The sequence below is a fragment of the Cololabis saira genome, chromosome 17 (genome assembly GCF_033807715.1).
Source record: "Cololabis saira isolate AMF1-May2022 chromosome 17, fColSai1.1, whole genome shotgun sequence".
NCBI lineage: Eukaryota > Metazoa > Chordata > Actinopteri > Beloniformes > Belonidae > Cololabis > Cololabis saira.
The window spans coordinates 1,557,904-1,580,916 of NC_084603.1; the positions used below are offsets into that span (position 1 = coordinate 1,557,904).

The following is a 23,013-nucleotide window of genomic DNA, read 5'->3' on the forward strand; positions in this document are numbered from 1 at the left end:
CTGGGTTAAGGAGGCTGACACCACCTCCACCTTTAAAACTAAACTTAAAACATTTCTGTTTAGTAAAGCCTATAGTTAGTGTTTAGTAAACCTCTAGCTGGTGTTGGTAAATCTCTAGGTAGTGTAAACTCTAGTGTGTTAGAGTCAGTAGTCATAGTTGCAGCTATAGAACAAGACTATAATAGTTAGTCTCAAATATAGCTTGGTGGTAGATATGATGCTATAGGCCTATGCTGCAGGGGGGACCGACATGATCCGCTGGGCGGTGCCTCTCACCCTTCTTCTCCTCTCCTCTTCCCTTCCTCTCTTCTCCATTTCCATTTTTATTCATTATAAATATCTCATAGTTATCATTTTTGTCCATCGTTCCTGTAGTTTCTTGTGCCGGCCCCCCTTTTTTCTCTTTTGTGCATGTTTGCAGGCCGGAGCCTCGGGAGCTGCGTTCTGGCCTGCAGTCCCGGTCCCCCCCCCCCCCCATCCTCGGTCATCCCGCTGCTGCTTCCACCTGCCTGCTGTGCTGCTGACGTCCCTGACCCCCCAGTCTGGCCTTCGGCAGGAGGGTCCCCCCTTATGATCCTGGTCCAGGTTTCTTCCCTCCTAAAGGGGAGTTTTTCTTGCCATTGTTTATGTAATAATTGCTCGGGGGTTTATGTTCATGTTCTGGATCTCTGGAAAACATTAGAACTAAAAGATGGAGCTTGTTTTCTTTAACAACCACGAGATCAACAACTAAACAGAAGAAAAACACACAAAACTGATTTGAAAACGTTTTAATTTGGTCTCTAAGGCTCCAGAACCACAGGTTTGTTCCACCGCGGCGGAACCAGCGGGAAGTGACGTCTGTACAGCTGGTCGGGCCGGCAGAACCAGAACCGGGCCGGTGGAACCGGCAGAACCGGCCAGTCAGAACCGGCCGAGGAATAAATAACGGTCCTTCTAAAAGCTCTAAAAGCAAAGTGCAGCTGTATGGCTTCTTCAGCTATTTACACACACACACACACACACACACACACACACACACACACACACACACACACACACACACACACACACACACACACACACACACACACACACACACACACACACACACACACACACACACACACACACACACACAGCCTTGAGCAACCACTAACCAGCATGTACAGAATTTACATGGAAAAAATAAAGAATCTTGGACGGATTTAGACGATTCCAGCGAGGGAACTACGGAAGCTCGTCAGGGCCAAACATCAGCAGCACAGCTTCACTTTTACATTATTATCTGGCAGCGCATTAAATAGATTTTTGGACTGACATTTAGTGATTTATTAAAATAGTGTTAGAAGTTTCTGATTGTTCATGAACGAGCAGGAAAACTGGTCCAGGTTTAGGTTCTCTTACTTTTTAAAGTTTCACTGTTTCATTTCCTGTCAGCAGTTATTAAAATGTTTTAATTTATTGAATTCTTATTTTATGTTTTTATTATTATTATTTTTAGTGGTTTGAATAAATAATATAGTCAAAATGTATATTCATGTTCGCTTTGATGAAAACGACAACAGAAAAAACTAAACTTCTGTTTAAACACTTGATTGTAAAAGAATCAATCAATCAATCGATCGATCGATTGATCGATTATCTGATCACCTGCTGCCGTATTGATCGGTGACTGAAGTTTGTTTTGATGCTGATGTTTCGACACTAACGCTCTTCCGTACTTCCTGTTTGATTCCAGCAAAACCGTGAGAGGAAACACACACACACACACGCACACACACACGCACACACGCACACACGCACACACGCACGCGCACGCGCACGCGCACGCGCACGCGCACGCGCACGCGCACACACGCACGCACGCACGCACGCACGCACGCACACACACACACACACACACACACACACACACACACACACACACACACACACACACACACACACACACACACACACACACACACACACACACACACACACACACACTAATGTGTTCCTGCGTCGCGGGGCTTTTGTCTGTTTTGTTCTAGTTGCCGTGGCGACGGCTCAGTCTCTCAGCTCCGTCACCGTGACAACCGTCCCACACACTCGTGGTCGCCGTGGCGACCGGCGGGGGTTTAGCGGGGGGGCAGAGCAGCGGCGGAGAGGAAGTTCCTGGAAGCACTTCCTGTTGGTCCTTTCACAGCAAAACGCTGAACAACCGAGTCTCGCAGGAAAAAAATGAAGCTTTTATTGTGAAAGTCTGCGGCTGCAGCTCGTAGCCCCGCCCCCTCCCGGTGGGCGTGGCCTCTCCCAGCGACCCTGAAAACGTCTCACCGGAAGGAAACTCCCTCGGCCAATCGGGAGCAGGTTCCCCAGAGGCTGCCGTTGCCGTGGCGACCCCGTCCCTGGTCCGGGTCGCTACGCCGCCTCTTCCTGTCGGCTGCTCTGCAGCTCCTGCTGGCTGTTCCCGCCGCCGTTCTTCCTCCCGCCGCCGCTGCTGGAGCTCCGGGTCAGGGAGGTCGCGGAGGTCGCCGAGGTCACGGAGGTCGCAGAGGTCGCCGAGGTCGTGACCTTCAGGCTCTTGGACGTCTTGGCCCCGCGGGCCTTGGCGTTGCCGGCGTGGTCCTGCGGCAGCGCCGGGCTGGAGTGCGCCCTCTGCAGGCCGCCGTCGTCGTACAGACGCGTCTCGAACGCCGCCAGGTCCTCGGCGCCGCTGGACAGCTTGGCCCGGAGAAGCATGGCGTACGTGCCGTAGCGCGTCTTCTGCAGGACGAGACGGAGACGTCAGAGAGTGGAAACATGCTACTGTGTTTTACTCCCTAAACCACTTTTACTGTGTTTTACTCCCTAAACCACTTCCTTTACTGTGTTTTACTCCCTAAACCACTTCCTTTACTGTTTTACTCCCTAAACCACTTCCTTTACTACGTTTTACTCCCTAAACCATTTCCTTTACTGTGTTTTACTCCCTAAACCACTTCCTTTACTGCGTTTTACTCCCTAAACCACTTCCTTTACTGTGTTTTACTCCCTAAACCACTTCCTTTACTGTGTTTTACTCCCTAAACCACTTCCTTTACTGTGTTTTACTCCCTAAACCACTTCCTTTACTGTGTTTTATTCCCTAAACCACTTCCTTTACTCCCTAAACCACTTCCTTTACTGTGTTTTACTCCCTAAACCACTTCCTTTACTGTGTTTTACTCCCTAAACCACTTCCTTTACTCCCTAAACCACTTCCTTTACTGTGTTTTACTCCCTAAACCACTTCCTTTACTGTGTTTTACTCCCTAAACCACTTCCTTTACTGCGTTTTACTCCCTAAACCACTTCCTTTACTGCGTTTTACTGTGTTTTACTCCCTAAACCACTTCCTTTACTGTGTTTTACTCCCTAAACCACTTCCTTTACTGCGTTTTACTCCCTAAACCACTTCCTTTACTGCGTTTTACTGTGTTTTACTCCCTAAACCACTTCCTTTACTACTGTGTTTTACTCCCTAAACCACTTCCTTTACTGCGTTTTACTCCCTAAACCACTTTTACTGTGTTTTACTCCCTAAACCACTTCCTTTACTGCGTTTTACTCCCTAAACCACTTCCTTTACTGTGTTTTACTGTGTTTTACTCCCTAAACCACTTCCTTTACTGTGTTTTACTCCCTAAACCACTTCCTTTACTGTGTTTTACTCCCTAAACCACTTCCTTTACTGCGTTTTACTCCCTAAACCACTTCCTTTACTGCGTTTTACTCCCTAAACCACTTCCTTTACTGCGTTTTACTCCCTAAACCACTTTTACTGTGTTTTACTCCCTAAACCACTTCCTTTACTGCGTTTTACTCCCTAAACCACTTCCTTTACTGTGTTTTACTCCCTAAACCACTTCCTTTACTGCGTTTTACTCCCTAAACCACTTCCTTTATCGTGTTTTACTCCCTAAACCACTTCCTTTACAGTGTTTTACTCCCTAAACCACTTTTACTGTGTTTTACTCCCTAAACCACTTCCTTTACTGTTTTACTCCCTAAACCACTTCCTTTACTGCGTTTTACTGTGTTTTACTCCCTAAACCACTTCCTTTACTGCGTTTTACTGTGTTTTACTCCCTAAACCACTTCCTTTACTGTGTTTTACTCCCTAAACCACTTCCTTCATTGTGTTTTACTGTGTTTTACTCCCTAAACCACTTTACTGTGTTTTACTCCCTAAACCACTTCCTTTACTGTGTTTTACTGTGTTTTACTCCCTAAACCACTTCCTTTACTGTGTTTTACTCCCTAAACCACTTCCTTCATTGTGTTTTACTCCCTAAACCACTTCCTTTACTGCGTTTTACTCCCTCAACCACTTCCTTTACTGTGTTTTACTCCCTAAACCACTTCCTTTACTGTGTTTTACTGCGTTTTACTCCCTAAACCACTTTACTGTGTTTTACTCCCTAAACCACTTCCTTTACTGTGTTTTACTCCCTAAACCACTTCCTTCATTGTGTTTTACTCCCTAAACCACTTCCTTTACTGCGTTTTACTCCCTCAACCACTTCCTTTACTGTGTTTTACTCCCTAAACCACTTCCTTTACTGTGTTTTACTGTGTTTTACTCCCTAAACCACTTCCTTTACTGCGTTTTACTCCCTAAACCACTTCCTTTACTGTGTTTTACTCCCTAAACCACTTCTTTTACTGTTTTACTCCCTAAACCACTTCCTTTACTGCGTTTTACTCCCTAAACCACTTCCTTTACTGCGTTTTACTCCCTCAACCACTTCCTTTACTGTGTTTTACTCCCTAAACCACTTCCTTTACTGTGTTTTACTGCGTTTTACTCCCTAAACCACTTTACTGTGTTTTACTCCCTAAACCACTTCCTTTACTGTGTTTTACTCCCTAAACCACTTCCTTCATTGTGTTTTACTCCCTCAACCACTTCCTTTACTGTGTTTTACTCCCTAAACCACTTCCTTTACTGTGTTTTACTGCGTTTTACTCCCTAAACCACTTTACTGCGTTTTACTCCCTCAACCACTTCCTTTACTGTGTTTTACTCCCTAAACCACTTCCTTTACTGTGTTTTACTGTGTTTTACTCCCTAAACCACTTCCTTTACTGCGTTTTACTCCCTAAACCACTTCCTTTACTGTGTTTTACTCCCTAAACCACTTCCTTTACTGTGTTTTACTGTGTTTTACTCCCTAAACCACTTCTTTTACTGTTTTACTCCCTAAACCACTTCCTTTACTGCGTTTTACTCCCTAAACCACTTCCTTTACTGCGTTTTACTCCCTCAACCACTTCCTTTACTGTGTTTTACTCCCTAAACCACTTCCTTTACTGTGTTTTACTGCGTTTTACTCCCTAAACCACTTTACTGTGTTTTACTCCCTAAACCACTTCCTTTACTGTGTTTTACTCCCTAAACCACTTCCTTCATTGTGTTTTACTCCCTAAACCACTTCCTTTACTGCGTTCTACTCCCTAAACCACTTCCTTTACTGTGTTTTACTCCCTAAACCACTTCCTTTACTGTGTTTTACTCCTTAAACCACTTCCTACTGCGTTTTACTCCCTAAACCACTTCCTTTACTGCGTTTTACTCCCTCAACCACTTCCTTTACTGTGTTTTACTCCCTAAACCACTTCCTTTACTGTGTTTTACTGTGTTTTACTCCCTAAACCACTTCCTTTACTGCGTTTTACTCCCTAAACCACTTCCTTTACTGTGTTTTACTCCCTAAACCACTTCTTTTACTGTTTTACTCCCTAAACCACTTCCTTTACTGCGTTTTACTCCCTAAACCACTTCCTTTACTGCGTTTTACTCCCTAAACCACTTCCTTTACTGTGTTTTACTCCCTAAACCACTTCCTTTACTGCGTTTTACTCCCTAAACCACTTCCTTTACTGCGTTTTACTCCCTAAACCACTTCCTTTACTGCGTTTTACTCCCTAAACCACTTCCTTTACTGTGTTTTACTCCCTAAACCACTTTACTGCGTTTTACTCCCTAAACCACTTCCTTTACTGCGTTTTACTCCCTAAACCACTTCCTTTACTGTGTTTTACTCCCTAAACCACTTCCTTTACTGCGTTTTACTCCCTAAACCACTTCCTTTACTGCGTTTTACTCCCTAAACCACTTCCTTTACTGCGTTTTACTCCCTAAACCACTTCCTTTACTGTGTTTTACTCCCTAAACCACTTCCTTTACTCTGTTTTACTCCCTAAACCACTTCCTTTACTGTGTTTTACTCCCTAAACCACTTCCTTTACTGCGTTTTACTCCCTAAACCACTTCCTTTACTGTGTTTTACTCCCTAAACCACTTCCTTTACTGCGTTTTACTCCCTAAACCACTTCCTTTACTGTGTTTTACTCCCTAAACCACTTCCTTTACTGTGTTTTACTCCCTAAACCACTTCCTTTACTGTGTTTTACTCCCTAAACCACTTCCTTTACTGTGTTTTACTCCCTAAACCACTTCCTTTACTGCGTTTTACTCCCTAAACCACTTCCTTTACTGTGTTTTACTCCCTAAATCACTTCCTTTACTGTGTTTTACTCCCTAAACCACTTCCTTTACTGTGTTTTACTCCCTAAACCACTTCCTTTACTGCGTTTTACTCCCTAAACCACTTCCTTTACTGTGTTTTACTCCCTAAATCACTTCCTTTACTGTGTTTTACTCCCTAAACCACTTCCTTTACTGTGTTTTACTCCCTAAACCACTTCCTTTACTGTGTTTTACTCCCTAAACCACTTCCTTTACTGTTTTACTCCCTAAACCACTTCCTTTACTGTGTTTTACTCCCTAAACCACTTCCTTTACTGTGTTTTACTCCCTAAACCACTTCCTTTACTGTGTTTTACTCCCTAAACCACTTCCTTTACTGTGTTTTACTCCCTAAACCACTTCCTTTACTGTGTTTTACTCCCTAAACCACTTCCTTTACTACGTTTTACTCCCTAAACCACTTCCTTTACTGTGTTTTACTCCCTAAACCACTTCCTTTACTGTTTTACTCCCTAAACCACTTCCTTTACTCCCTAAACCACTTCCTTTACTGCGTTTTACTCCCTAAACCACTTCCTTTACTGTGTTTTACTTCATAAACCACTTCCTTTACTGTGTTTTACTCCCTAAACCACTTCCTTGTCTCTTGCCGGGCACAGTGAAAGAATAGGATTTCATTAAAATAACACACATTTTGAATTTTCTGCAAACCGGCCACTAGGGGGACATTTTCCCAATTTGTTTGCGGTGGTTTTTGAAAACTTTATGTCCATAACTAACATGCCAAATATCAAAAACTTGTCAACAAGTGCACAATCTTTATGAATTCCCTCCCAGCTATGTGGGCAGAACCACAGAACACCGGTTCCGACCCGGCCCCCCCCCTCACCTCAAACTCCAGGTATTCTCTCCGGAGTTTCGTCTCCTCCAGCTCCCGGTTCTTCCCCCGCCGCTCCGGCGCCGACCCGTTCAGCTCCAGCAGCTCCGAGGAAACCGACCGGAACCGGCTCTCGTGGGACTTGGCCTGCTCCTCCTGGGGGGGGGGACAGTTTTTACCTGCTATTGTTTCTGTAATAATTTCTCAGGGGTTTATGTTCATGTTCTGGTCTCTGGAAAGATCCTGGAGACACTTCCGTTGTAATAGACGCTATACAAATAAAATAAAATTGAACTGAATTAACAGCAGAGCTGAAGCTGGCGCTCGTACCTGCGTTAACTTGGTGTTGGATCCCGGCAGTAACGGGCGGCTGAAGCGTTTCTGGGAGCCGATGGCGGCGGGGAAGGGCGGAGCAGAGAACATGGCCGCCACCACGTTGATGCGCGTGATCCAGGACTGCATCTGCTCGCCGTTGCTACGGAGACAAACGGAGAAACAGCAGTTTACAACTCCAGTCTTCAAACAAACTAAATCCAGTTCTGTTAGTGGTAGTGTACCGGCCCCCTGCTGGTACCAGTTCTGTTAGTGGTAGTGTACCGGCCCCCTGCTGGTACCAGTTTAGTTAGTGGTAGTGTACCGGCCCTGTGCTGGTACCAGTTCTGTTAGTGGTACCAGTACCGGCCCCCTGCTGGTACCAGTTCTGTTAGTGGTAGTGTACCGGCCCCCTGCTGGTACCAGTTCTGTTAGTGGTAGTGTACCGGCCCCCTGCTGGTACCAGTTCTGTTAGTGGTAGTGTACCGGCCCCCTGCTGGTACCAGTTCTGTTAGTGGTAGTGTACCGGCCCCCTGCTGGTACCAGTTCTGTTAGTGGTAGTGTACCGGCCCCCTGCTGGTACCAGTTCTGTTAGTGGTAGTGTACCTCTAGTTAGTGTTAGTAAACCTCTAGTTAGTGTTAATAAACCTCTAGTTAGTGCTAGTTAACCTCTAGTTAGTGTTAGTAAACCTCTAGTTAGTGTTAGTAGTTAGTGTTAGTAAACCTCTAGTTAGTGTTAGTTAATAGTTAGTAGTTAGTGATCTAGTTAGTGTTAGTAAACGTCTACTTAGTGTTAGTTAATAGTTGGTAGTTAGTGTTCTACTTAGTGTTCAGTAAACCTCTAGTTAGTGTTAGTAAACCTTTAGTTAGTGTTCTAGTTAGTGTTAGTAAACGTCTAGTTAGTGTTAGTTAGTGTTAGTAAACCTCTAGTTAGTGTTAGTTAACATCTAGTTAGTGTTAGTAAACCTCTACTTAGTGTTCAGTAAACCTCTAGTTAGTGTTAGTAAACTTTTGGTTAGTGTTAGTTAATAGTTGGTAGTTAGTGTTAGTTAACCTCTAGTTAGTGTTAGTTAACCTCTAGTTAGTGTTAGTTAACATCTAGTTAGTGTTAGTTAATAGTTGGTAGTTAGTGTTAGTTAACCTCTAGTTAGTGTTAGTTAACCTCTAGTTAGTGTTAGTTAACCTCTAGTTAGTGTTAGTTAACATCTAGTTAGTGTTAGTTAATAGTTGGTTGTTAGTGTTAGTAAACCTTCAGTTAGTGTTAGTTAATAGTTGGTAGCTAGTGTTAGTTAACCTCTAGTTAGTGTTCTAGTTAGTGTTGATGAAGCATTGTGACAGCACCGTGGTCGACCTGAATGTCAGCTTCCTACCCCCTGCAGGGAAGACGACTGGCTCCAGTCTCATACGATGCTTGAGACACATTGTCCCTGCTGAGACGGCACCGTGGAAGTGGCTTTGACTTCCAGCCCCTGCAGAGACGAGGACTTGATCCACGGAGGATCCATATCATGGACTTCCTGACTCCTCAGGGGGTAGTCCCAAACTGAACGGTCGCATCTGACTGTAAATAGCTTTTAATTGCTCCTTGTCTTTTACCTTTGGGTTGTTGATTCTTACCGTCTGTGCTTTGAATCTTTTTGTATAAAAACCCTGTTGCAAAATCACTCTGGGTCAGCATATCAACCCAGACACGCGTCTGAGTAGGTCATGCTCACCGCCGGCTGAAATTAAAACTCACTACACCACAAGCGACTTATGAACTGGTTTTGATAAATTCCTCAACAGTGTCGGTAACTTAGGGGGCCTGGAACAGGAGGACCCTCCAGTCTAACCTCTAGTTAGTGTTAGTAAACCTCTAGTTAGTGTTAGTAAACCTCTAGTTAGTGTTAGTAAACCTCTAGTTAGTGTTAATAAACCTCTAGTTAGTGTTAATAAACCTCTAGTTAGTGTTAGTAAACCTCTAGTTAGTGTTAGTAAACCTCTAGTTAGTGTCAGTAAACCTCTAGTTAGTGTTAGTAAACCTCTAGTTAGTGTTTAGTAAACCTCTAGTTAGTGTTAGTAAACCTCTAGTTAGTGTTTAGTAAACCTCTAGTTAGTGTTAGTAAACCTCTAGTTAGTGTTTAGTAAACCTCTAGTTAGTGTTAGTAAACCTCTAGTTAGTGTTTAGTAAACCTCTAGTTAGTGTTAATAAACCTCTAGTTAGTGTTAGTAAACCTCTAGTTAGTGTTTAGTAAACCTCTAGTTAGTGTTAGTAAACCTCTAGTTAGTGTTTAGTAAACCTCTAGTTAGTGTTAACCTCTAGTTAGTGTTAGTAAACCTCTAGTTAGTGTTTAGTAAACCTCTAGTTAGTGTTAGTAAACCTCTAGTTAGTGTTAGTAAACCTCTAGTTAGTGTTAATAAACCTCTAGTTAGTGTTAGTAAACCTCTAGTTAGTGTTAGTAAACCTCTAGTTAGTTTAGTAAACCTCTAGTTAGTGTTAGTTAACCTCTAGTTAGTTTAGTAAACCTCTAGTTAGTGTTAGTAAACCTCTAGTTAGTTTAGTAAACCTCTAGTTAGTGTTAGTTAACCTCTAGTTAGTGTTAGTTAACCTCTAGTTAGTGTTAGTAAACCTCTAGTAAGTGTTAGTTAACCTCTAGTTAGTGTTTAGTAAACCTCTAGTTAGTTTAGTAAACCTCTAGTTAGTGTTAGTAAACCTCTAGTTAGTTTAGTAAACCTCTAGTTAGTGTTAGTTAACCTCTAGTTAGTGTTTAGTAAACCTCTAGTTAGTTTAGTAAACCTCTAGTTAGTGTTAGTTAACCTCTAGTTAGTGTTAGTTAACCTCTAGTTAGTGTTAGTAAACATCTAGTTAGTTTAGTTAACCTCTAGTTAGTGTTTAGTAAACCTCTAGTTAGTGTTTAGTAAACATCTAGTTAGTGTTAGTAAACCTCTAGTTAGTGTTAGTTAACCTCTGGTTAGTGTTTAGTAAACCTCTAGTTAGTGTTAATAAACCTCTAGTTAGTGTTTAGTAAACCTCTAGTTAGTGTTAATAAACCTCTAGTTAGTGTTAATAAACCTCTAGTTAGTGTTAGTAAACCTCTAGTTAGTGTTAGTAAACCTCTAGTTAGTGTTTAGTAAACCTCTATTTAGTGTCGGTAAACCTCTAGTTAGTGTTAGTAAACCTCTAGTTAGTGTTTAGTTAACCTCTAGTTAGTGTTTAGTAAACCTCTAGTTAGTGTTAGTAAACCTCTAGTTAGTGTTTAGTAAACCTCTAGTTAGTGTTTAGTAAACCTCTATTTAGTGTTAGTTAACCTCTAGTTAGTGTTAATAAACCTCTAGTTAGTGTTAATAAACCTCTAGTTAGTGTTAGTTAACCTCTAGTTAGTGTTTAGTAAACCTCTAGTTAGTGTTTAGTAAACCTCTATTTAGTGTTAGTTAACCTCTAGTTAGTGTTAGTAAACCTCTAGTTAGTGTTTAGTAAACCTCTAGTTAGTGTTAGTTAACCTCTAGTTAGTGTTTAGTAAACCTCTAGTTAGTTTAGTAAACCTCTAGTTAGTGTTTAGTAAACCTCTAGTTAGTGTTTAGTAAACCTCTAGTTAGTGTTTAGTAAACCTCTAGTTAGTGTTTAGTAAACCTCTAGTTAGTGTCGGTAAACCTCTAGTTAGTTTAGTAAACCTCTAGTTAGTGTTTAGTAAACCTCTAGTTAGTATTTAGTAAACCTCTAGTTAGTGTTTAGTAAACCTCTAGTTAGTTTAGTAAACCTCTAGTTAGTGCTAGTTAACCTCTAGTTAGTGTTTAGTAAACCTCTAGTTAGTGTTGGTAAACCTCTAGTTAGTGTTTAGTAAACCTCTAGTTAGTGTTAGTTAACCTCTGGTTAGTGTTTAGTAAACCTCTAGTTAGTGTTAGTAAACCTCTAGTTAGTGTTAGTAAACCTCTAGTTAGTGTTAATAAACCTCTAGTTAGTTTAGTAAACCTCTAGTTAGTGTTAGTAAACCTCTAGTTAGTGTCAGTAAACCTCTAGTTAGTGTTAGTAAACCTCTAGTTAGTGTTCTAGTTAGTGTTAGTTAACCTCTAGTTAGTGTTTAGTAAACCTCTAGTTAGTGTTTAGTAAACCTCTAGTTAGTGTTAGTTAACCTCTGGTTAGTGTTTAGTAAACCTCTAGTTAGTGTTAGTAAACCTCTAGTTAGTGTTAGTAAACCTCTAGTTAGTGTTAGTTAACCTTTAGTTAGTTTAGTAAACCTCTAGTTAGTGTTAGTTAACCTCTAGTTAGTGTTAGTAAACCTCTAGTTAGTGTTAGTTAACCTCTAGTTAGTGTTAGTTAACCTTTAGTTAGTTTAGTAAACCTCTAGTTAGTGTTAGTAAACCTCTAGTTAGTGTTAGTAAACCTCTAGTTAGTGTTTAGTAAAGCATCTAGTTAGTGTTAGTAAACCTCTAGTTAGTGTTAGTTAACCTCTGGTTAGTGTTTAGTAAACCTCTAGTTAGTGTTAGTAAACCTCTAGTTAGTGTTAGTAAACCTCTAGTTAGTGTTAGTAAACATCTAGTTAGTGTTCTAGTTAGTGTTAGTTAACCTCTAGTTAGTGTTTAGTAAACCTCTAGTTAGTGTTTAGTAAACCTCTAGTTAGTGTTTAGTAAACCTCTAGTTAGTGTTTAGTAAACCTCTAGTTAGTGTTAGTAAACATCTAGTTAGTGTTCTAGTTAGTGTTAGTTAACCTCTAGTTAGTGTTTAGTAAACCTCTAGTTAGTGTTAATAAACCTCTAGTTAGTGTTAGTTAACCTCTAGTTAGTGTTAGTAAACCTCTAGTTAGTGTTAGTAAACCTCTAGTTAGTGTTAGTAAACCTCTAGTTAGTGTTAGTAAACCTCTAGTTAGTTGTTAGTTAGTGTTGTAGTTATTGTTCTAGTTAGTGTTAGTTAGTAGTTGGTAGTTATTGTTCTAGTTAGTGTTAGTAAACCTCTAGTTAGTTTAGTAAACCTCTAGTTAGTGTTAGTTAGTTAGTTGTTAGTTAGTGTTGTAGTTATTGTTCTAGTTAGTGTTAGTAAACCTCTAGTTAGTGTTTATTAAACCTCTAGTTAGTGTTAGTAAACCTCTAGTTAGTGTTCTAGTTAACCTCTAGTTAGTGTTAGTAAACCTCTAGTTAGTGTTAGTTAACCTCTAGTTAGTGTTAGTAAACCTCTAGTTAGTGTTCTAGTTAGTGTCAGTAACTCACGGGGCCTGGAACAGGAAGACCCTCCAGTCTAACATCTAGTTAGTGTTAGTAAACCTCTAGTTAGTGTTAGTTAACTAGTTCTTACGGGGCCTGGAACAGGAAGACCCTCCAGTCCGCCGTCCTCAGGTAGAAGACGTGCGGTCTCTTCCGGTAGTCGGCGGCCCGCATGGCGAGGGCGTGATGGACCGACACGGCGTTCTTCACGTCCTCCTCCGTCAGCTCGCGCTCCGCCCGGTACTCGTCCTGGGGACCACAGAACCGTTAGAACCAGTTAGAACCGGTTAGAACCGGTTACAACCAGTTACAACCAGTTAGAACCAGTTAGACCAGTTAGACCAGAACCTGGTGGACCTGCAGGTGGGGGTCAGGAACCTCCAGCCAGAGGGAATGCTGGGTAATGACCTGATGAGATCACAGCCAGAGGGAATGCTGGGTAATGAGGCCCCGCCCCCCAGCCAGAGGAAAACTGGGTAATGAGGCCCCGCCCCCCAGCCAGAGGGAATGCTGGGTAATTCCTACCTTCTGCAGGTACAGCACCAGCCCCTTCAGCAGCGCGTAGTACGACTTCCAGCCCCGCTTCCCCCGCGGCGCTGCAGGAGCAAGGCATCATGGGAGATCAGTGACAACAACAGACAGGAAGTGACAACAACAGACAGGAAGTGGCAACAACAGGAAGTGACAACAGGAAGTGAAAACAACAAACAGGAAGTGACAACAACAGACAGGAAGTGACGACAAGCAGGAAGTGACAACAACAGACAGGAAGTAACAACAAGCAGGAAGTGACAACAGCAGACAGGAAGTGACAACAGCAGACAGGAAGTGACACCAACAGACAGGAAGTGACACCACCAGACAGGAAGTGACACCACCAGACAGGAAGTGACACCAGCAGACAGGAAGTGACAACAACAGACAGGAAATGACAACAGACAGGAAGTGACAACACCAGACAGGAAGTGAAAGCAGACAGGAAGTGACAACAGCAGACAGGAAGTGACAACAGCAGACAGGAATTGACAGCAGACAGGAAGTGACAGCAGACAGGAAGTGACAACACCAGACAGGAAGTGAAAACAGCAGACAGGAAGTGACACCAGCAGACAGGAAGTGACAACAACAGGAAGTGGCAGTACTTCTCTTGCCGTCCGGGTCGGCGTGGACCTTGCGGACCAGGAAGCCGCTCTTGTAGAGCTCGCCGTCGGCCTGATGGGCGACGCCCACCAGCGGGTTCCGCCCACTCCCCAGCCGCCTCATGGTGTGGGAGGCGGAGTCGGTCCGGACGTCGGCCAGCTCCGACATCGACTTCCTCAACTCCTCCTCATCTCTGGAGGAGAAGAGACACCGTCTGAGCCCTGACCTCTGACCCCTGACCCCTGACCTCACCACCACATTAGACACAACAGTAGATGGTTCCTAACCCTCAGTAGATGGTTCCTAACTCAGTAGATAGTTCCTAACTCAGTAGATGGTTCCTAACCCTCAGTAGATGGTTCCTAACTCAGTAGATAGTTCCTAACTCAGTAGATAGTTCCTAACTCAGTAGATAGTTCCTAACTCAGTAGATAGTTCCTAACTCAGTAGATAGTTCCTAACTCAGTAGATAGTTCCTAACTCAGTAGATAGTTCCTAACTCAGTAGATAGTTCCTAACCCTCAGTAGATAGTTCCTAACTCAGTAGATAGTTCCTAACTCAGTAGATAGTTCCTAACTCAGTAGATAGTTCCTAACTCAGTAGATGGTTCCTAACTCAGTAGATAGTTCCTAACTCAGTAGATAGTTCCTAACTCAGTAGATAGTTCCTAACTCAGTAGATGGTTCCTAACTCAGTAGATAGTTCCTAACTCAGTAGATGGTTCCTAACTCAGTAGATAGTTCCTAACTCAGTAGATGGTTCCTAACTCAGTAGATAGTTCCTAACTCAGTAGATGGTTCCTAACTCAGTAGATAGTTCCTAACTCAGTAGATGGTTCCTAACTCAGTAGATAGTTCCTAACTCAGTAGATAGTTCCTAACTCAGTAGATAGTTCCTAACTCAGTAGATAGTTCCTAACTCAGTAGATAGTTCCTAACTCAGTAGATAGTTCCTAACTCAGTAGATGGTTCCTAACTCAGTAGATAGTTCCTAACTCAGTAGATAGTTCCTAACTCAGTAGATAGTTCCTAACTCAGTAGATAGTTCCTAACTCAGTAGATAGTTCCTAACTCAGTAGATGGTTCCTAACTCAGTAGATAGTTCCTAACTCAGTAGATGGTTCCTAACTCAGTAGATGGTTCCTAACTCAGTAGATAGTTCCTAACTCAGTAGATAGTTCCTAACTCAGTAGATAGTTCCTAACTCAGTAGATAGTTCCTAACCCTCAGTAGATGGTTCCTAACTCAGTAAATGGTTCCTAACTCAGTAGATAGTTCCTAACCCTCAGTAGATGGTTCCTAACTCAGTAGATAGTTCCTAACTCAGTAGATAGTTCCTAACCCTCAGTAGATGGTTCCTAACTCAGTAGATAGTTCCTAACCCTCAGTAGATAGTTCCTAACTCAGTAGATAGTTCCTAACTCAGTAGATAGTTCCTAACTCAGTAGATGGTTCCTAACTCAGTAGATGGTTCCTAACTCAGTAGATAGTTCCTAACTCAGTAGATAGTTCCTAACTCAGTAGATGGTTCCTAACTCAGTAGATAGTTCCTAACTCAGTAGATGGTTCCTAACCCTCAGTAGATAGTTCCTAACTCAGTAGATAGTTCCTAACTCAGTAGATGGTTCCTAACCCTCAGTAGATAGTTCCTAACCCTCAGTAGATAGTTCCTAACTCAGTAGATAGTTCCTAACCCTCAGTAGATAGTTCCTAACTCAGTAGATGGTTCCTAACTCAGTAGATAGTTCCTAACTCAGTAGATAGTTCCTAACTCAGTAGATGGTTCCTAACTCAGTAGATAGTTCCTAACTCAGTAGATGGTTCCTAACTCAGTAGATAGTTCCTAACTCAGTAGATGGTTCCTAACTCAGTAGATAGTTCCTAACTCAGTAGATAGTTCCTAACTCAGTAGATAGTTCCTAACTCAGTAGATAGTTCCTAACTCAGTAGATGGTTCCTAACTCAGTAGATAGTTCCTAACTCAGTAGATAGTTCCTAACTCAGTAGATGGTTCCTAACTCAGTAGATGGTTCCTAACTCAGTAGATGGTTCCTAACTCAGTAGATAGTTCCTAACTCAGTAGATGGTTCCTAACTCAGTAGATGGTTCCTAACTCAGTAGATAGTTCCTAACTCAGTAGATAGTTCCTAACTCAGTAGATGGTTCCTAACTCAGTAGATAGTTCCTAACTCAGTAGATAGTTCCTAACTCAGTAGATAGTTCCTAACCCTCAGTAGATAGTTCCTAACTCAGTAGATAGTTCCTAACTCAGTAGATGGTTCCTAACTCAGTAGATAGTTCCTAACTCAGTAGATGGTTCCTAACTCAGTAGATAGTTCCTAACTCAGTAGATGGTTCCTAACTCAGTAGATAGTTCCTAACTCAGTAGATAGTTCCTAACTCAGTAGATAGTTCCTAACTCAGTAGATGGTTCCTAACTCAGTAGATAGTTCCTAACTCAGTAGATAGTTCCTAACTCAGTAGATAGTTCCTAACTCAGTAGATAGTTCCTAACTCAGTAGATGGTTCCGAACTCAGTAGATGGTTCCTAACTCAGTAGATAGTTCCTAACTCAGTAGATAGTTCCTAACTCAGTAGATAGTTCCTAACTCAGTAGATAGTTCCTAACTCAGTAGATAGTTCCTAACCCTCAGTAGATGGTTCCTAACTCAGTAAATGGTTCCTAACTCAGTAGATAGTTCCTAACCCTCAGTAGATGGTTCCTAACTCAGTAGATAGTTCCTAACTCAGTAGATAGTTCCTAACCCTCAGTAGATGGTTCCTAACTCAGTAGATAGTTCCTAACCCTCAGTAGATAGTTCCTAACTCAGTAGATAGTTCCTAACTCAGTAGATAGTTCCTAACTCAGTAGATAGTTCCTAACTCAGTAGATAGTTCCTAACTCAGTAGATGGTTCCTAACTCAGTAGATGGTTCCTAACTCAGTAGATAGTTCCTAACTCAGTAGATAGTTCCTAACTCAGTAGATGGTTCCTAACCCTCAGTAGATAGTTCCTAACTCAGTAGATAGTTCCTAACTCAGTAGATGGTTCCTAACCCTCAGTAGATAGTTCCTAACCCTCAGTAGATAGTTCCTAACTCAGTAGATAGTTCCTAACCCTCAGTAGATGGTTCCTAACTCAGTAGATGGTTCCTAACTCAGTAGATGGTTCCTAACTCAGTAGATAGTTCCTAACTCAGTAGATAGTTCCTAACTCAGTAGATGGTTCCTAACTCAGTAGATAGTTCCTAACTCAGTAGATAGTTCCTAACTCAGTAGATAGTTCCTAACTCAGTAGATAGTTCCTAACTCAGTAGATAGTTCCTAACCCTCAGTAGATAGTTCCTAACTCAGTAGATAGTTCCTAACTCAGTAGATGGTTCCTAACTCAGTAGATAGTTCCTAACTCAGTAGATAGTTCCTAACTCAGTAGATAGTTCCTAACTCAGTAGATAGTTCCTAACTCAGTAGATAGTTCCTAACTCAGTAGATAGTTCCTAACCCTCAGTAGATAGTTCCTAACCCTCAGTAGATAGTTCCTAACTCAGTAGATAGTTCCTAACTCAGTAGATGGTTCCTAACTCAGTAGATAGTTCCTAACTCAGTAGATAGTTCCTAACTCAGTAGATAGTTCCTAACTCAGTAGATGGTTCCTAACTCAGTAGATAGTTCCTAACTCAGTAGATAGTTCCTAACCCTCAGTAGATAGTTCCTAACCCTCAGTAGATAGTTCCTAACTCAGTAGATGGTTCCTAACTCAGTAGATAGTTCCTAACTCAGTAGATAGTTCCTAACTCAGTAGATAGTTCCTAACTCAGTAGATAGTTCCTAACCCTCAGTAGATAGTTCCTAACTCAGTAGATGGTTCCTAACTCAGTAGATGGTTCCTAACTCAGTAGATAGTTCCTAACTCAGTAGATAGTTCCTAACTCAGTAGATAGTTCCTAACCCTCAGTAGATAGTTCCTAACTCAGTAGATAGTTCCTAACTCAGTAGATAGTTCCTAACTCAGTAGATGGTTCCTAACTCAGTAGATGGTTCCTAACTCAGTAGATAGTTCCTAACTCAGTAGATAGTTCCTAACTCAGTAGATAGTTCCTAACTCAGTAGATAGTTCCTAACTCAGTAGATAGTTCCTAACTCAGTAGATAGTTCCTAACCCTCAGTAGATAGTTCCTAACTCAGTAGATAGTTCCTAACCCTCAGTAGATAGTTCCTAACTCAGTAGATGGTTCCTAACTCAGTAGATAGTTCCTAACTCAGTAGATAGTTCCTAACCCTCAGTAGATAGTTCCTAACTCAGTAGATGGTTCCTAACTCAGTAGATAGTTCCTAACTCAGTAGATAGTTCCTAACTCAGTAGATAGTTCCTAACTCAGTAGATAGTTCCTAACCCTCAGTAGATGGTTCCTAACTCAGTAGATAGTTCCTAACTCAGTAGATAGTTCCTAACTCAGTAGATAGTTCCTAACTCAGTAGATGGTTCCTAACTCAGTAGATGGTTCCTAACTCAGTAGATAGTTCCTAACTCAGTAGATAGTTCCTAACTCAGTAGATAGTTCCTAACTCAGTAGATAGTTCCTAACTCAGTAGATAGTTCCTAACTCAGTAGATGGTTCCTAACTCAGTAGATGGTTCCTAACTCAGTAGATGGTTCCTAACTCAGTAGATAGTTCCTAACTCAGTAGATAGTTCCTAACTCAGTAGATAGTTCCTAACTCAGTAGATAGTTCCTAACTCAGTAGATAGTTCCTAACTCAGTAGATAGTTCCTAACTCAGTAGATAGTTCCTAACTCAGTAGATAGTTCCTAACTCAGTAGATGGTTCCTAACTCAGTAGATAGTTCCTAACTCAGTAGATAGTTCCTAACTCAGTAGATAGTTCCTAACTCAGTAGATGGTTCCTAACTCAGTAGATAGTTCCTAACTCAGTAGATAGTTCCTAACTCAGTAGATAGTTCCTAACTCAGTAGATGGTTCCTAACTCAGTAGATGGTTCCTAACCCTCAGTAGATGGTTCCTAACTCAGTAGATGGTTCCTAACTCAGTAGATAGTTCCTAACTCAGTAGATAGTTCCTAACTCAGTAGATAGTTCCTAACTCAGTAGATGGTTCCTAACCCTCAGTAGATGGTTCCTAACTCAGTAGATGGTTCCTAACTCAGTAGATAGTTCCTAACTCAGTAGATAGTTCCTAACTCAGTAGATAGTTCCTAACTCAGTAGATGGTTCCTAACTCAGTAGATGGTTCCTAACTCAGTAGATGGTTCCTAACCCTCAGTAGATGGTTCCTAACTCAGTAGATGGTTCCTAACTCAGTAGATAGTTCCTAACTCAGTAGATAGTTCCTAACTCAGTAGATAGTTCCTAACTCAGTAGATGGTTCCTAACCCTCAGTAGATAGTTCCTAACTCAGTAGATGGTTCCTAACTCAGTAGATAGTTCCTAACTCAGTAGATAGTTCCTAACTCAGTAGATAGTTCCTAACTCAGTAGATAGTTCCTAACTCAGTAGATAGTTCCTAACTCAGTAGATAGTTCCTAACTCAGTAGATAGTTCCTAACTCAGTAGATAGTTCCTAACTCAGTAGATGGTTCCTAACCCTCAGTAGATGGTTCCTAACTCAGTAGATGGTTCCTAACTCAGTAGATGGTTCCTAACTCAGTAGATAGTTCCTAACTCAGTAGATAGTTCCTAACTCAGTAGATGGTTCCTAACTCAGTAGATGGTTCCTAACTCAGTAGATAGTTCCTAACTCAGTAGATGGTTCCTAACCCTCAGTAGATAGTTCCTAACTCAGTAGATAGTTCCTAACTCAGTAGATAGTTCCTAACTCAGTAGATGGTTCCTAACTCAGTAGATAGTTCCTAACTCAGTAGATAGTTCCTAACTCAGTAGATAGTTCCTAACTCAGTAGATGGTTCCTAACTCAGTAGATAGTTCCTAACTCAGTAGATAGTTCCTAACTCAGTAGATGGTTCCTAACTCAGTAGATAGTTCCTAACTCAGTAGATAGTTCCTAACCCTCAGTAGATAGTTCCTAACTCAGTAGATGGTTCCTAACTCAGTAGATAGTTCCTAACTCAGTAGATAGTTCCTAACTCAGTAGATAGTTCCTAACCCTCAGTAGATAGTTCCTAACTCAGTAGATGGTTCCTAACTCAGTAGATAGTTCCTAACTCAGTAGATAGTTCCTAACTCAGTAGATAGTTCCTAACTCAGTAGATAGTTCCTAACTCAGTAGATAGTTCCTAACTCAGTAGATGCTGATGTCCTATTTATTTAATTCCTGCTTCACACTGTATTAACAATTCATCTCAAGGACTGAACACACACACACACACACACACACACACACACACACACACACACACACACACACACACACACACACACACACACACACACACACACGCACACACACACGCACACACACACACACACGGCGAGGGAGCCGTTACCACGGCAACAGAGAGCGGTACTTACATCGTCCACTGCAGCTTCTCCGTCTTGATGGACGAGTAGAGAGTCTGCAGAGAGAGAGACGGTCAGATCCAGATCCAGGTCCTCTACAGACCACTAGGGTCCAGATCCAGACCTGCAGGTCCTCTACAGACCACTAGGGTCCAGATCCAGACCTGCAGGTCCTCTACAGACCACTAGGGTCCAGATCCAGACCTGCAGGTCCTCTACAGACCACTAGGGTCCAGATCCAGACCTGCAGGTCCTCTACAGACCACTAGGGTCCAGATCCAGACCTGCAGGTCCTCTACAGACCACTAGGGTCCAGATCCAGACCTGCAGGTCCTCTACAGACCACTAGGGTCCAGATCCAGACCTGCAGGTCCTCTACAGACCACTAGGGTCCAGATCCAGACCTGCAGGTCCTCTACAGACCACTAGGGTCCAGATCCAGACCTGCAGGTCCTCTACAGACCACTAGGGTCCAGATCCAGACCTGCAGGTCCTCTACAGACCAGCTAGCAATGGTTGCTGGCGCCGTTTCCTTTGCCGAGATGCTAACGGACGAGAACGGACGGACGTGAACGTAGCGCTGGGCGGTATGACCAAAAATGTATATCACGGTATTCTTTTTTTCATGCACAACTGGGTGTTAACCACATTTTCTAATGATTTGGAAAGGAATTGCTGCAGTAAATTGGCTTAGAATGGACTATTTTACTGTCATGAGGAGGAAATATTGCAGAAAAACATTAATGTCCACACTAGTATAAATACAGGTTTGCATGGCCTCTCGTGTGCCGGCACTAGGACCCCGCGGACGCCTGGTGTATCGTCGGGCGGTGTTTTCCTTCATGCTTCCCTGCAGCATCGCATGCAAACACAAACACACGGACCTGCAGAAACATTTCTTTATATCATGTTGTCTGTCGCCCGCCATATTTTTTCTTTTTTTGGCCGGCGCCATAGTTGGCTAGCTACAAACTCTATACATCCCATAATGTATAATAATATGCCTGCGCTCTCAGCAGCGGTACTCGCATCGTTACGGCTGATTTATGGTTCCGCGTTACACCCACGCAGAGGGCGTAGAGTACGCAGCGAGCGGCTGTACGGTGCACGTCGCTGCGTACCCTACAGCGTAGGCTCTACATCGATTTAACGGCGAACCGTAATTCAGGCTTTACTAGGCAACGAAGCAGGTTGACTCCCGTTGCAGAACAGCTGCAGAGGCGCTCCTAAACGTAAATGATCATTGATTTGTTTTTTTTTTTAGGCCTGGCAGGCGGCCCCGCCTGGCCCATACAGTGGTAGGGGAAACACTGTCGCGGCGGAACGTAGCGCCGCGCAGCGTTCCCAACGTTGTGTACGCTACTGCACATACTCACCGGTATTACGGTATATGAAAAATTCATATCATAAGAAAAATAAACACCGGTATTCGGTATGGACCGGTATACCGCCCAGCACTAGGTGAACGGACGGACGCCAACGGACGGACGAGAACGGACGAGAACGGACGAGAACGGACACCAACAGCAAGTATATCCCGGCCTTAAAACGACATCACAAATGCATTCTGGGAAACATGGCTGAAAAGGGGCGGAGCTTCAACTCCGCTGGTCTGGAGTTCAAACCAGAACTTCAGCACAACAACAAGTGGGCGTGTCCCAGGTCTGCTGGCTCCGCCCACGGCAGGTTCATCCCTGCAGGTCGCCTGGAGACGGTCCGTTTCCACGGAAACCACAACATCCACCCCAACATCCCGGACCAGGACCGGGGGGTCCCGGTTCCGGACCACGACCCAGTTTCAGGACCCGGTTCTACCTTGCTCTTGCGGTTCTGCCGGTGGTTCTGCCCGTCCTGGGCCCGGCCCAGCAGGTCCGGGAAGGCCAGCGGCTTCAGGGACCGGGACCGCGGGTTCCGGTTCCGGGGCGGGTACCGGTCCGAGCCCCGGGAGTCCCGGGAGTCCCGGCCGGACCGGACCGAGCACAGAGAGCGGGACCGGACCCGGCCGGCCGAGTGGATGCTGTTGACCCCGATCATGGGGGCGGTTCTGGTCCAGGTTCTGGTCCAGGTTCTGGTCCAGGTCCAGGTCCTAGTCCAAGTTCAGATCCAGGTCCAGGTCCAGGTTCTAGTCCAGGTCTAGGACTTTAGGGGGTCCAGATCCAGATCCAGGTGGGTCCTCCAGACTCTGCTGCACCAACAGAATCCCCGACCAGAATAAACTGCGTGACGAAGCTTCGCGAGGAAGAGGAGGAGGAGAAGAAGAAGAAGAAGAAGAAGAGGAGGAGGAGCAGCTCGCCCACACAGGCAGACAGACGGAGAGAGAGAGGGAGGGAGAGAGAAAAAGAGAGAGAGAGAGAGAGAGTGAGAGAGCTCCCCCAGACTGACGTCACCCCCCGATGGAGGGATGGAAAGGACTGGAAGGGGAGATGAAGAAGAGATGGAGGGATGGAGGAGGGAACAGGTGGAACCAGAACGGAGGGATGAGGTGACGGAGACAAAACAAGTTTCTCCTGTTGAATCTTCGTTGTTCTCTCAGGTGTCTGTCCGTCCTCTCCTCCTCC

At 43.3% G+C, this 23,013-nt stretch overlaps 1 protein-coding gene across 1 annotated transcript in view; it reads right to left on the bottom strand.

The window, feature by feature from the left end:
* Nucleotides 1-755: 755 nt before the first annotated feature.
* psda (pleckstrin and Sec7 domain containing a) overlaps nucleotides 756-23,013 on the bottom strand; it is an 80,266-nt gene continuing 58,008 nt past the window's right edge. Inside the window, exons 13-19 of the mRNA XM_061744816.1 lie at nucleotides 20,468-20,511; nucleotides 13,985-14,175; nucleotides 13,368-13,438; nucleotides 12,934-13,091; nucleotides 7,686-7,830; nucleotides 7,368-7,511; nucleotides 756-2,730 (exon numbers count right to left, since the gene is read on the bottom strand). Coding sequence (XP_061600800.1) covers nucleotides 2,386-2,730; nucleotides 7,368-7,511; nucleotides 7,686-7,830; nucleotides 12,934-13,091; nucleotides 13,368-13,438; nucleotides 13,985-14,175; nucleotides 20,468-20,511 — 1,098 coding nt within the window. The 3' untranslated portion in view covers nucleotides 756-2,385. The remainder of the gene's footprint in view (nucleotides 2,731-7,367; nucleotides 7,512-7,685; nucleotides 7,831-12,933; nucleotides 13,092-13,367; nucleotides 13,439-13,984; nucleotides 14,176-20,467; nucleotides 20,512-23,013) is intronic.